This window comes from Simochromis diagramma, unplaced genomic scaffold (assembly GCF_900408965.1).
Source record: "Simochromis diagramma unplaced genomic scaffold, fSimDia1.1 OVJJ01000387.1, whole genome shotgun sequence".
Lineage (NCBI taxonomy): Eukaryota > Metazoa > Chordata > Actinopteri > Cichliformes > Cichlidae > Simochromis > Simochromis diagramma.
The window spans coordinates 7,417,801-7,431,402 of record NW_024387152.1 but is presented as its reverse complement, the minus strand read 5'-3'; the positions used below and the strand labels follow the sequence as shown (position 1 = coordinate 7,431,402).

At 38.9% G+C, this 13,602-nt stretch overlaps 1 protein-coding gene across 11 annotated transcripts in view; it reads right to left on the bottom strand.

Moving 5' to 3' along the window:
* Nucleotides 1–13,602, bottom strand: part of cacna1db (calcium channel, voltage-dependent, L type, alpha 1D subunit, b) — a 99,712-nt gene that overhangs the window by 21,302 nt on the left and 64,808 nt on the right. For 3 of the 11 annotated variants that reach the window (XM_040047544.1, XM_040047546.1, XM_040047548.1), the window contains 18 exons: nucleotides 13,175–13,234; nucleotides 10,836–10,942; nucleotides 10,175–10,262; nucleotides 9,923–10,030; nucleotides 9,696–9,748; nucleotides 9,464–9,610; nucleotides 9,130–9,331; nucleotides 8,831–8,989; nucleotides 7,577–7,687; nucleotides 6,295–6,378; nucleotides 3,780–3,908; nucleotides 2,965–3,030; nucleotides 2,750–2,841; nucleotides 2,502–2,661; nucleotides 2,255–2,382; nucleotides 1,935–2,031; nucleotides 1,647–1,749; nucleotides 845–946 (listed from right to left, as the gene is read on the bottom strand). In XM_040047544.1, the coding sequence (XP_039903478.1) occupies nucleotides 845–946; nucleotides 1,647–1,749; nucleotides 1,935–2,031; nucleotides 2,255–2,382; nucleotides 2,502–2,661; nucleotides 2,750–2,841; nucleotides 2,965–3,030; nucleotides 3,780–3,908; nucleotides 6,295–6,378; nucleotides 7,577–7,687; nucleotides 8,831–8,989; nucleotides 9,130–9,331; nucleotides 9,464–9,610; nucleotides 9,696–9,748; nucleotides 9,923–10,030; nucleotides 10,175–10,262; nucleotides 10,836–10,942; nucleotides 13,175–13,234 (1,996 nt within the window). Of the gene's footprint in view, nucleotides 1–844; nucleotides 947–1,646; nucleotides 1,750–1,934; nucleotides 2,032–2,254; nucleotides 2,383–2,501; nucleotides 2,662–2,749; nucleotides 2,842–2,964; nucleotides 3,031–3,779; nucleotides 3,909–4,659; nucleotides 4,702–6,294; nucleotides 6,379–6,863; nucleotides 6,942–7,576; nucleotides 7,688–8,830; nucleotides 8,990–9,129; nucleotides 9,332–9,463; nucleotides 9,611–9,695; nucleotides 9,749–9,922; nucleotides 10,031–10,174; nucleotides 10,263–10,835; nucleotides 10,943–13,026; nucleotides 13,087–13,174; nucleotides 13,235–13,602 lie in introns of all 11 variants that reach the window. The other 8 variants (XM_040047542.1, XM_040047549.1, XM_040047545.1 and 5 more) reach the window with 6 other exon arrangements.

Below are 13,602 nucleotides of genomic sequence, written 5' to 3'. Positions count from 1 at the left end.
GCCCGATGAAGTAAGTGAGGTATCAGTAGCTTCATGCCACCAGACTAAAACAGAACTGCTCCAAAGAGCTCAGGACGGCAGAAAGAGAAGAAAGGAAGGCCAGTGACTGAAAACAAAGGAAGCTGTAGAACAGAGAGGCTTGGCGAAAAAGAAAAGAGAGCGGTTAGCGAGCTAATGCACACAAAGACATGCAGTACAAGCATAGAAAAGATGGAGCTGCTACGCTAGCACAACAATGTGAAAGCCTCTCACTTAGATTATAAAACTGACTCTCCAACAAACTGACTACTTTATGAGAAGATGCTGTTTGAGTTATCTTTAAACATATGAAACACATCATTGTGGTTAACAGTGACACTTTTCAACTGAAAGGAATAAGGTGAGTTTCTGTGAAATACATAAGCTTAACTTCACAACAAATTAAAAGTTTTGTTGTAGTAAAACAGCTGGTCTTGCAGTTTCAGAAAGGCAAAAACAGGATGATAAAGGCTTCCTGTGGGTTCTTCTTCACCTCCTGTTTTCTGTTTCATAAAGCTTATTCTTATCTGTACTTCACCTTGTCCTTTACACCTACTGATCTACATCACAAGGCGAGGAACCCGTCTTGATTCTTTTGTTGACTTTAAAATTATTTTGGCTTCAGACGTACTTGGCATGCTTAGGCTTCCACTATTATTGTTTGGAAATATAAAAAAAAGATATATATACATATAAGAATCCATCTGTAAAATTATTTTTATCATGTGAGCAAGAGAATGGAACAGACACATGAGAGAGACTGTCACTTGACGAAAGCAACGAAAGCGGTTTTGTCCCTGTGCACTTGTGTACAACGACCACTGACCGCCTGCAGGAGGCACCACTTGGTCCAGTAGCTTCATACTGGTCCTCTTCCAGATCTTCTTGATCACAGCTCTAAGCTCCTCATTGGCTTGCTCCAGGTTCCCTTTGAAAAGTGCAACCAAGGTTAAAAATAAGTAAGAGTACGAAGTCTGCTTTTCACACACAGTCACAACATACGTCAAAACATTTCTTACCATCATGAGTTGTAATTAATGATTATGCTTTACTTTGGTGCTAAGTTACCTTTTTTTAATTAAAGGGCCATGTTGGTTATGCAGTGGACTGCAGGAGGAACTACTACTTAAATATGATCTATAGCGCCCTCTTGTGTTAATTCTGGAAGGAACAACTGAGTTTGGGTGACAAAAATAAAAGTGGTTCAACTCAGAGTGACATACTTTTCAACTGCTCAGTTAAATAGTATATGCCTGTGTGAAGCTTTAAGTGCCCACTTACTTTATTCATTAAATATTCAACTGAAATGTGTTTTTTCCTTATTTAATGCTGATTTCAATGTAAGACTTGATTCCCAGTGCATTTAAATCTGTCTCCTATTAACTTCACTGTGCTGCAGTGGTTTCTCTGGGCTGTAATCTTAAGCTGCTGCACATACAACAGGTCACTGATCCCATTAGCCTCACCTCTTAGTCCTCCTACTTAAAAAGTCAAAATGTCATAACGCTTAAAAGGCAATCAACTGCATACTACACAACATGGCAGACAGCTCTAAAATGCTAAACCAATCTATAAGAAAGCAAACAATAATTCTGCAGATCCAAAAGCGGCTAAAGGTGCACACTCACCTTCAGTCTTAATCTTGAGAGCAGTGCGGACCAAAGCAAACAGGGTGGCATTAAACATTACAGTTCCATCACTGTTCAGGGGCATGTTCATTGCCACCAGACGCTGTAAAATAATCCAAAACACAGATTAACACTGAGGCGCCTAATGTTAAATTAGTAATGTGAAAACTGCAAGTTTAATGAGTGAGATGTACAAAAGCTGCAACGTATTTTAGGTGATACAGTAAAAGAATGGCAGTGCAGTGCATTATCTTCATTGCTATTGTATGGAAAGTTGTGGAAACCCACCTTACAGGCCACTCTGTGAGGGCAAAGTTTCCCAAAGCCCAGCGGGGGTTGGATCCTCCTCAGTAGAGTAACTACATCGAGATGCTTTATCCTGCCCCTGACAGCACATTCAGATTAAACGCATCACACCAAGCAAGCAGTCTCCACTACAGCCACAGGTCCTAATAAGTATGTACACTTTAGAGAATTTACAATTATAAAAAAATCGCTATCATATTTAATGGAGTCGTTTTTAACACTAGTATAGTGTACCATTTAAGAGATAAATAACAAGAGAAAATGCTTCAGACTACTCTTCACAACTGGTTCCAAGTACTAACTTTGCTTCTGGGTCGTATTCTGACCAGATCCTTTTAAACTCGTCCAAGTGGTGCGGCCCGAGAATGGACCAATCACGGGTCAGATAGTCAAAATTATCCATGATGACAGCAACAAAAAGGTTTATGATCTGAAAGAAAAAAAACAAGCAACATTTTTTGTAACAGAAACTGTGCACGGGACAGTGAAAACTCAGGTCTGCGTGTAAAAATTAGTCACTTTGAACACAGTCAGATGGCTGAAGCTTACCAGGAAAGCACAGAGCATGTAGAAGCTGATGAAGTAGATAATGGCAAAGCCACTGCCACAGGTCCTCTCCTCCCCAGGGTTGTAGTCTGACTCTGAATCACACAGCTTGCCTGGCATGCAGGCTAGCATGATCTCCTGCCAGGCCTCGCCTGTAGCACACCTAACAGTGAACGAGGAACAACGTCAACACAGCTGCAGCCGTACATAAAAAATAAAGATACATTTATTATGTACAAATACATACTGACCTGAACAGCATCAAGACAGCTTGGGGAAAAGTTTGAAAGTTGTTGTTGCGGTTGATTTGTGTCCCATCTACCATTGCTATTTTCCCAAACACCTAAAAAAGAGAAGAAATATCCCATTAATGCTTAGATTCTCTCAAAGAAAGACATACATATTGTGCAGGGTGTCTAACAGGTCCCACCGTTTCATGTAATGATACCATTTCCTAACAAATTACCTGCATTCCAATTACAGCGTAGATGAAGAACAGCATGGCTATCAGGAGTGCGACATAGGGAAGAGCCTGAGGGAGGGAAAAAAAGAACTTGGACGCTGTGAAATCTGCAGTTTAACTTGAGCAGTGTCAAGTCATAACTGCTTCTATTTTATGTTGGTATTCTACGCAACAAAACATGCCCCTATCAGTTTTTTGAGTGTGCCTGCTGCAAGCTCATTTCAACATACTTCTACTTCTGGTTGGTTTGGTTTTCATCACAACCCTAAGCAGTGTTAGTTATTTACTGTGGTGGAAAATATATTTCTCCGAGAATTAGCACCATACACCACAGTTTACGTTGCAAATCAAAAGACTGAGAGCACTCTGAAGGAATGTGCAGTGTTATGGTGTTTTGGTAAGACAAAGATCAAGGAATTGGACAAATAAAGAAGAAAAACATCATATACATTTAAGTCAAACATATGAACTTATTTTGGAATTTTTTACTTGATGGGACAAAAGAGGTGAGTATATTTATTATACTGATAATACATTATAATAGGTTAATATATGTTTTCAGTTCAGTCTGTCTCCTTAATAAAAAATGGTTAAGTGAGTGGAACAGACTGAGAACTTTATCTCATTAGATAATACAGATACTGGTTTACCTTAGGGGAAATGATTTGTAGTTGGAAAACAAAGGTGATAAATCATAGTATATCCAAATAAATGTTGCTGCATTAACTCAGCATGTTTAAAATGGCAATAATAACATACTGTGATAATATTGTATCATGGGGTCTTTGGTGAGTCCCTTCTCTCTGCTACAGTCTCACCTGGAAGGACTTGATGAAGGTCCACAGGAGAGTCCTGATTCCCTCACCCCTGCTCAGCAGTTTGACCAATCGCATCACCCTGAACAAGCGGAAGAAGGTGATGGAGATGCGAGCGCTGTCCTCTGTGTTCTGAAGCGGATGAGGGCAAGAGTTATTATGGGACAAAGAAATAAAAGGAACATTTTCCATTTTCCAGCACACTAATGAAGATATGCAACACTCGTTCATTCATGCAGTCAGTCATACATGCATTCTTTATGAGAGTCATGTATGGGACATATTAGTTACCAAGCAACACCAAATAAATTTAAATGCTTGTGAAAAAGCCTCCCACTTTGGACTTTAGAAACTGTTTACAGTGACGACAATAAACAAGCATGCAGAACAACTTGTGTGTTAAACGCCATGCCATTAACAGACCTGGAGGACTTGCACATACGGGAAATTTAAATGTGCATGTAATTGTGGACAACTACAGAGAGCTTTATCTGCAAATACATAAGAGCTAAGTCAAGAGCAGTTCATTTTAAATAACCTGACTGCTAATGCTACACAGAGCTACACTAGAATGAAGGACAAAAAGGCCAGTTTTAATCCCGCGTGTCATGCCATGCACCAAGACGGGACAAAAAAATCAGCAGATTGAAAACTGGTGCCAAAATGCAACAAACCAGGTGGATTCAAAACGGGACTGTGACAGACACTGAGAGTTCAACACAAACCCTTACAAGTGATTCAATCAGTTCTGGTATTTAAAAAAGATTTTCAGCAGTAACTGAGCAAAAAGTGTAATAACAGAAAGATGCTGATGCTTTTGACTTTTTTTTTGGATGGTCACAGAAGGGTGAGGGTCTTAAATAAAAGAGGAGGGGCTTCTTACCCCTGGCTCCACTATCACCTTGACAACAGGAATGGCTGCCGACTTGAAACCAAAAGCCTAAAGTTAATCCGAGTCATACGAACCAGCACCAAACCATTCACAGGTAAGTGCTGCTGCAAACATCACATATCATCAGTGACCTGTGCTTCATTCAACATCCGAATACATTAAAAGCTCTCAGATGGAACTTTATTTAAAAAAAACAACCAAAAACAACACAAACAACACAGCATCAAAACTTACCAACAAGAACAAGATCAGCAGTGTAAGCCTGTCGCCACATATTCTAAGCAGTAACACCATAAATAAGATTCATGGAAAAAAGAATGCAAATACCTGTTGCTCTACTAAAGAGCAAGCTTTCTGTCGCAGGATTTATTTTGTTTATTACTACCAAGTTCTATATTTCAATTACAGGAGGTGTCTTATTTTAAACAGTCATTAAAAAAAATTCAAACAGACACACATCATGACATGGAAAAGGTGGCAAAGAGCGTGAAATCAGTGTTAACATGAGCCACAGAAAAGGACAAAGAGTTGCCTTGGAGCAGCAGTATAACAAATTCATTCACAGATTAAGTACGTATATAATTAAGAAACAAGATCTTAGTAGATCTAATTAGAATTTATAACTTGCTATTTTATCAATTCTTTTTTTTTAATGCCAATTTAATAAAAGATCCTTTTTCACTCTTTTCATTCAAACCACAGTACGCTGACACAAAAACCAATGTCTCCCTTTTTCTGGATTGACTAAATAATTATCAAATGTGTGTCACTAAATAAAGTGGTGAAACCGTTACATACTGTTCATATTTCATCCGTTTACATGACCGCACACGTGTTTCCCCATACTCACTGAACGGCAACTGAAGTGCTTTTATAATCTTATAAAAGACCCAAAGCCCTCTTTTGAGCTCTTTTAATCTCGGCTACACTCAGTTAGTTTAAGCTCAGTTAGCTCTGAGTAGATGGATTCTAATTTGTTTATTTTGTGTTTATTCTATCACATTCCAGGCGCTTATGACCTCTGCTCCTTAAGTGCGCCATATATGATCATTCCTACACTGTTTAACTATTTTAAAAGACCAGCAGGTCTCTGCAGCAACCTGGACAAATGTGGTGGGAACACAATTCTCCTGATAGGTCAGTCCCTTCCTTGAACTCTTTCATTACTGTCCCATAAAAAATACATAAAGACATGGGCTTTACAGTTTCAAGATTCCCTAAAATGCCAGTTTTCCTTAAATGATCCACACCGGTGGCTCTAAAGTTCATTTGAATAGATACAGGTCAAATTTGACCCAGAACAGCCTTAGTTTGTACTGTACAACAGTATAAAGTTTTAACATATTTTCATTTTTGTTTATTTTTGGTCACTTTTGGAAAAGTCATCAGTCTTCAGATGACCTAAAAACAGATTAAATCTGACCTGAACAGTATGTAAGGGTTAAAAAGCTTGAGTCGATTACATGTTTTTTAAAGCAGCAGCTTTTCCTGTTATGAAACTGCAAAAAATAATTCCTAATGCCTGAAAAAAGACAGCTGCGCCCTTGATTTGTAACACTGATGCTACAGCAAGGCACTCCTGCAGCGGAAGACACAGCAAGACATGTGCGATAAATGATTACTTACATTGATCTCAGTGATGGCAATGTCAACCACGCTACCCACAACAATTAAGGCATCAAACGTGTTCCATGCATCAGCAAAATAGTTCTGCAAGCACAGGCAACAAAGACACACAGAAAAGAAGAAAGAGAGACAACAAAGCCAGGAAGAAAAGGAAGAAGTAGTAAAAAAAGAAGTGTGAAAGACAGAAAGAAAAGAGCATCAGAAAGTTGTGCTTTGATATAACAGAGCGAGGCTGAAAAGGTTTTCCTGTCTGAGCTTGTGAGAGTGCCAACTTTTATTATTGCTGGCTTAAAGGAATACATGCTGTTTGTTGTCACTTATTGCCCCCGAAAGCTAACAGCAGATTTTCAGGTTATTTAGCAGATATTTGGCCTGTGGTGCTTATCAACCATTGAGCCCGACAAAGATTTAAAAGATCATTTCAAGTGCAGACACTATTCAACACTAATTTAAGACAGGAAGGTAAGGAAGGAGAAAAGATGTGAAGGATGGAAAAAAGGAGAGTGGCAGTAGCAGTTGGAGAGCAGGAAGAGGGAATGACAGAGTTCTACATACTGACGTCTTTCTACCTGGCTGAGTATGATGTCGACTACACTGCCAATCACCACCAGAGCATCGAAGACGTTCCAGGCGTCCCCGACATAGCCCTGAATATGGCAGCATGCACAGCCAGCAGGAGGAGAGGGGGGAGGCAGGAGAGGAGGGTGATGCAGGAAAGTATAAGAGGTTACAGTGAGGGGTACAGGAGGGTGACGATAAGAAATCAGTGGAAGGATGAGATTCGAGCAAAGAGCCCGTGATGGGAGGCAACAGGAACAGGAAGAAAGAGGGCTGGCTTAAAAGTGTCTTCAGGTAAAAACTCAAACACTGATCTTTTTGGGGATAAAATATAAAAAGGACATCTAGAGGAAAACTCTTTCCCTTTTGAATGCCTAAAAGGGGTAACCCTTGTATCGCTTTCCTAAACTGAGCAGTGTCTGTCATATTTGAGGCCTCCTTCCAGAACAAAATGACTGGGGGTGCTCCAGAAGTTGGATCAGCTTGGAAAAACCTGGAACCTGATTTAATGGTCCTCAAACTGCATTTTTATTAACATATACTGGAGTTTTAAAACTCATCATTAAGGGTAGAGAGGTGTTCATCTACATGTGGGAAAGAGTTAAGGTACTATTGGTCTTTGAATAGATCTGCATATAATTTGCTTAAACACTTAAGTTTTTGCATTAAGGACAATTTTTGACAGAAAATAAAATAAATCATAGAGAGGAGAGAAGAGACTTACTCTGGGCTTGAAGGCAATCAGCTTGAGGATCATCTCTACAGTGAAAACCCCAGTGAATACCATGTTCAGGATGTCCATGGCATAGTTAAATAAATGAGACTGACCATGGTGCTGAAAAGAGACATATGCACAGACTAAACACACAAATATTGAGAAACAAATATGTATTTCAGCATATGACAAAAGACTGTACATCATCATTTTAGACTCATTATGTACAGATCAGATCAGTTCAACCACTAACATTTCTAGGCACAGCAATATTTGACAAACTGATAAATTAAATATTTATTTGCTACACTATATTGCCAAAAGTATTGCCTTCACATACATATGAACTTGAGTGATATCCCATTCTTAATCCAAACGGTTTAATATGATGTCCACCGTCCATATTCACCTACACTAGCTTCAAATCTTCTGTCTTTATTTATGGCAATTTTTTAACATTCTTCCAGAAGCACTGATGTTGGACGAGAACGCCTGGCTCACAGTCGCCGCTCTAATTCATCCCAGAGGTTTTCTATCGGGTTGAGATCAGGACTCTGTGCAGGCCAGTCAAGTTCTTTTACACCAGACTTGCGCACCATGTCGTTATGGATCTTGCTTTGCGCACCGGAGTGAAGTAATGTTGGAACAACAAGGGGCCATTGCCAAACTGTTCCCAGTACCCTTCAGGAGAAGGGTACTTCTCCAGATAACCGTCAAACCCAGACTTGTTCATCAGACTTGCAGATGGAGAAGTGAGATTCATCACACCAGAGTACATCTCCACTGCTCTGGTGCTTTACACCACTGCATCCGAGACTTTGCTTTGTGCTTGGTGATATTGGGCTTGGATGCAGATGCTCAGGCATGGATACCCATTCCATGAAGCTCTTTTCACACTGTTCTTGAGCTAATCTGAAGGCCACATGAAGTTTGGAGGTCTGTAATGATTGATCGTATAGAATGTTGATGACCTCCACACACTATAATACCACTAACAGCTTATTCTGGAATATTTAGTAGTGAGGAAATTTCATGGCTGGACTTGCACGGTTTTTACAGATCTTCCGCAAGTGACCCATTCTTTCACAAATGTTGGTAGAAGCAGTCTGCATGCCCAGGTGTGTTTTATACACCTGTGACCATGGACGTGATTGGATGATCATTGACTTGAATGAGTGAGTCAGTACGTTTGGCAACAAAGTCTATGTAGTGATTGTAAACCCAGTTCAACTTTACCTTAAGGACAGAATGAATAGTTCTTACCTGAATGGCCAGGCATAAGGTGTTGAGGATGATTAGGACAAACATGACGTACTCAAAGCCGGTGGAGTTCACCACATACCAGAACTTGTACTGGTAGGGGTTTTTGGGAATGTAGCGCCGAAGAGGGCGAGCTTTAAGAGCGTACTCGACACACTGACGCTGCCATGGTGTTGATGGTTTGTTGAGGCAAAAAGAAGCAGAGACTCATAACCAAGTAATTAATTATTAAGATATTATTTGGTTATAATGTTGCATTATTTCTTCATGCTTTTGAAATAATCATAAACAGACTTTCCTACCTGATTTTTGTCCAGCTCACAGTTCTTGTACTCCTTTTCCCCTTGCTCCTGGAACGTAACAATAACAAAACCAACAAAGATGTTCATCATGAAGAAGGCAATGATGATGATGTAGATGATGAAGAAGATGGAGATCTCAATGCGGTAGTTGTAGATAGGGCCCATGTTCTCCCTGTTGGAGTCGATGGCCTTGTACAGCAGACTGTAGGGACAAAACGGAGAGAGAAAGTCAAGATAATCAGTTACTATCCAGTGGCAATACAGGATTTAGTTTGGAAGAAGCAAAATAAATACCAAACATTAAATTCCATCTCGCACATAAAACAGTACTTACGTGGGCCATCCTTCAAAGGTGGAAACGGTAAAAAGAGCCATCATGGCCATGAGGACGTTGTCAAAGTTGAATTCACTGTTATACCAGATCCTCTCCTTCACCATGGGCAGTGCAGTGTCACCATTGTTGTAGAGAATATATGTACCCCTGGGATTTAAAGATAATATTAACTACATATGCTGTGTGCAGACTGAAAATGCAAGAAAAACCAGTAAGGAATCAAAGATCTCACTTGCACTCATCTGGGCTGGACTTTGCATCATCTGTGCATCGGTAAAATTTACCCTTTAAAAAAGAAAGCAGATCATGTCAGCTGCAGTGTTGTGCAAGAATCCCAAACTTTGTATAGCTTTTTATTATTTTATGGTAGAAGCATTGTTTAACTTAGTGAAGTGCAGAACAGACGTGAGATTTTACAATCAGTGTGCGCCTGTTTCCCATTATAGCTCATTGCCGTACCTTAAAAAGTTGCACTCCGATACAAGCGAACATGAACTGCAGCAGAGTGGTGACGATCATGATGTTGCCAATGGTCCTGATGGCCACAAATACACACTGGACCACGTGCTGCAAAGCATACAGTTACAGTGCTATTAGAAATACACAGTTTGTGTCACCAACAAAAGCGTGTGTTTGCACAAACATGGGTGCAAATTCAGACAGACAACTAAACCCATGCATATAGACAGAGAAAGATATTGTCACTCTCACCTTGAGTCCCTTAGCTCTGTTGATGGCCCTGAGAGGACGAAGAACTCGCAAAACACGAAGAATTTTCACCACTGAGATGGCGGACGACCTATAGGAGACAGAAAAACAGATCAGGGGAAAAGGGTTGTAATTTTTAATGGGTATGTCCCCACAGAGGTATTAGTATACTGAACCCTAAAGTTTTAGTTGCTGAGCAACTTAACTGTGACAGAGTACAGACAGGGTTTAGAGAATCAAGATGTAACATGTTAATTCAGTTGTTTTTACTCATGACTTCTTCAGAATTCTCAATTGAATTAGGCCATTACCCTAAGTAGCTACTACTGATTTAGTTTAGGTAATGTTTAGGGATTCATGAGTGCGGCTGAATCAAGTAGGAAACACAAAACAGGCATGAAGTCTACTTATTCTATAAATTCACTGGTGAGTTACGTGCACTTTTCTCACATTGGATATTACACTGACTTTCTACTATGGTGATGGCAGGATAAAGACCATTTAATGTCCATTCTGACTGAGTCACACATTTCCATTTTCACATATGGCTGTGCTGGGTAATGTCTAGAAAGGTTCAGGGAAATGTAGTACATGTGTGAAAACGGTAGTTTTTAACTAATCATCTGAACGTAGTTGCTCAATTTTTGATGACAATCACACTTACTGAATGCCAAAAGACACCAGAGACACACCAACGACCAGCAGGTCTAATAGGTTAAAGTAGTTTCTACAGAACGCCCCTTTATGAAGGAATGCTCCAAATGCTGTCATCTGGACAAAGGAGAGAACCATGTTGATTAGCCATCAATCAAGGAGGAGGTTCAATCAAGGCAGCAATATGACTCAAAATGCATAATAACTGTTTGCTATAGATGATCTGTTATATTCTAACTGTTATATTCTGTTATATTCTAAGGATTAACAAAAGCACTCAAGCTTGGTAAGTTAAATTAACAGGTAAAAGTTTCAATCAATATTTAAAACATATTTGAAATGAGAAACGTCAGGGATGCATTTATGTGCAGTACCGCGCGCACACACACATTGATGGTATATACAGTACATATAGATACATTAGGTACAGACATTGCAAAATGTTAACACGACATGGGGAACATTTTAAAACTACATTCATTTCCTGTACAGATTAAGCCGCAAAGTGAACCATAAACAAGGACTTTCAATCTTAAGCTTAAATGAGATTTTCTGGTGCAGACATGCAGCAAGTAATGGGGAAAGGTTAGAGACTGATTTGTGAATGTAAAAATAATAAAACTGTTTAGGATATTTGAGGCTTTCTTCAAGCTTTTTATTTGGAAGAACAGTTTTCTAAAAAATGCTTCTTATCTGTGTTCACAGTGTCCAAGCAGACAGTGTGATTTTAAAGCTTGGTGTTAGTTGGAGTTCATCTACCGTCCGAAATATAGCAGACTTAACGAACATCCTACTATAATGATTGTAGTATATGAATGCACATACCCACCTCCTCCTTAACATCTATGAACATCTATTACTATAGATGTTCATAGATGTTTAGTTATTTAAAATCTTTGTATATATCATGTTAATTTCAATCTATTATATTACATTCTCAGTACGTCCCATGTAAGTAACTTAATGGTCTGCGTATCTGTATATGTGACAGACTTTTGTTTGAGTCACCTCTAAATACTGAATGAAGAGTTCTGAAATTAGGTCCTTAAATATCACAGACATTTACCTGAACAAACAGCAATTCACTCCAGTAAAAGCGAGGACATTTTTGACGACAATCAGAATTGTGCAACCCTTACCACTCTGATTACAGAGTGCCAATTTTGATGTAAAGCTCTATTTAAAATGTTTTTAGGGTGTTGCATTATGTAGATATACATATTCATTTAAAATATAAATGAACTACTATGGAGGCAGGAGTTTGAGGTTTAGTGATCACGGGGCAAATTTATATCCACACCTACGATGTGAATTGAAACTGAGATTATTGACCAAAAAAATCAATAATCATGTCACGTTTACATTTTCAGGTTAAACATGTACAGGTTAGCTTTAAAACTGACAGGGTTTCTATGTAGCTTGCAAAGGAGAAGAAGGAAAAGAAGAATACATAAATACATACATACACACACATATACATATATATATATATATATATATATATGTATTACTTACATGTATTACATGTATAGTTATATGTATTAGTTACATGCATACATACATCATTCTGCTGTTAAGTTTTAATAATTAACCAAGTTTTTGTCATTTCACTATGTACAGTGGTATAACGAAGATATTCAGAAAAACAAAATAAAATAACATAAGGTCTGTCCCATAAGTGAGCAAAGCGAAAAGTGCTGCAGGCTTGGCAAAAACTGCCCGTTGGGTGGATTTTTGTTAGTTATTGTAATTAAACATAAAACGATATGAATTGTTTAAAACACGGGACTCTAATGTTTACTGCTTTTTTTAAATCTGCTGATGTGCTTTTAAAAACAATCCCTTTGTAAAACTATGAATAAAGTATACATTTTTGTCATCAAAGAAAAAAATGGTAAAAACATAATTTTAGGGAAAAGCCAAACAAGCGGTCGTATTCTGGAGAGCCAAAGGTCCATGAACTTGTCGAGGGTTAAAAGGGGGAAGTAGGCCGTGATGGAAAAGTGACTGACAGACAAAAAAAATTTCTGACGAAAAGGCACGAGCTCCACGTTGACATGTCGGCGCTGTGAGAACAAGACAAGCAGGCGGCCATTCTGACCAGACTATAGAGACAAAAAATGACGAGAGGAAGAATGTGTGCAGCAAGCTTGGAAGTGGTGGGTTGTTGCTGAGCAAACGCAACGGTTTGAATTGTTTACCTTAATAAAGATCTCAAATGTAAACATACTAGTGAAGACATAGTCTGCATAGCCTAGGATCTGAGGAAGCAATCAGAGTGACATAAGCGCGCAGGGTTACTACAGCTCTACTCAGCACAGCACAACACAGCACGCAAAGGACATTTACCTTCAACAGGATCTCAACAGTAAAGATTGCGGTGAAAGCATAGTCAAAATAACCAAGTATCTGAAAAAGGCAATGCACAAGTTCAAGTCATTCCAAGACAACAGCACAGTGAGAGATTTATTAAATACTTTTAGCTGTAATTACTGCAAAGTTTAAACACAGATGAAACAGATACTAGTGTAGCCAAGCACTAAGTAGGTTATACTTTAACTGACCAATCACTCGTTAGTGCGTAGTCTCAAATAAATTCTTGTTTGTTAAGAAACGGTGATGTTCCTTCTCTGAAATTCTGAATGCAAACAAAGCTGGGCCATTGTCTCTTTTTAGTGTTGGAAGAAGCCATGTTGTGCCTGCAATCAGCACTGGTACAGAATGAACACAAACAGACTATTTAAAACTCCTTACAGTGACATGCTGTAGCTGCAGAC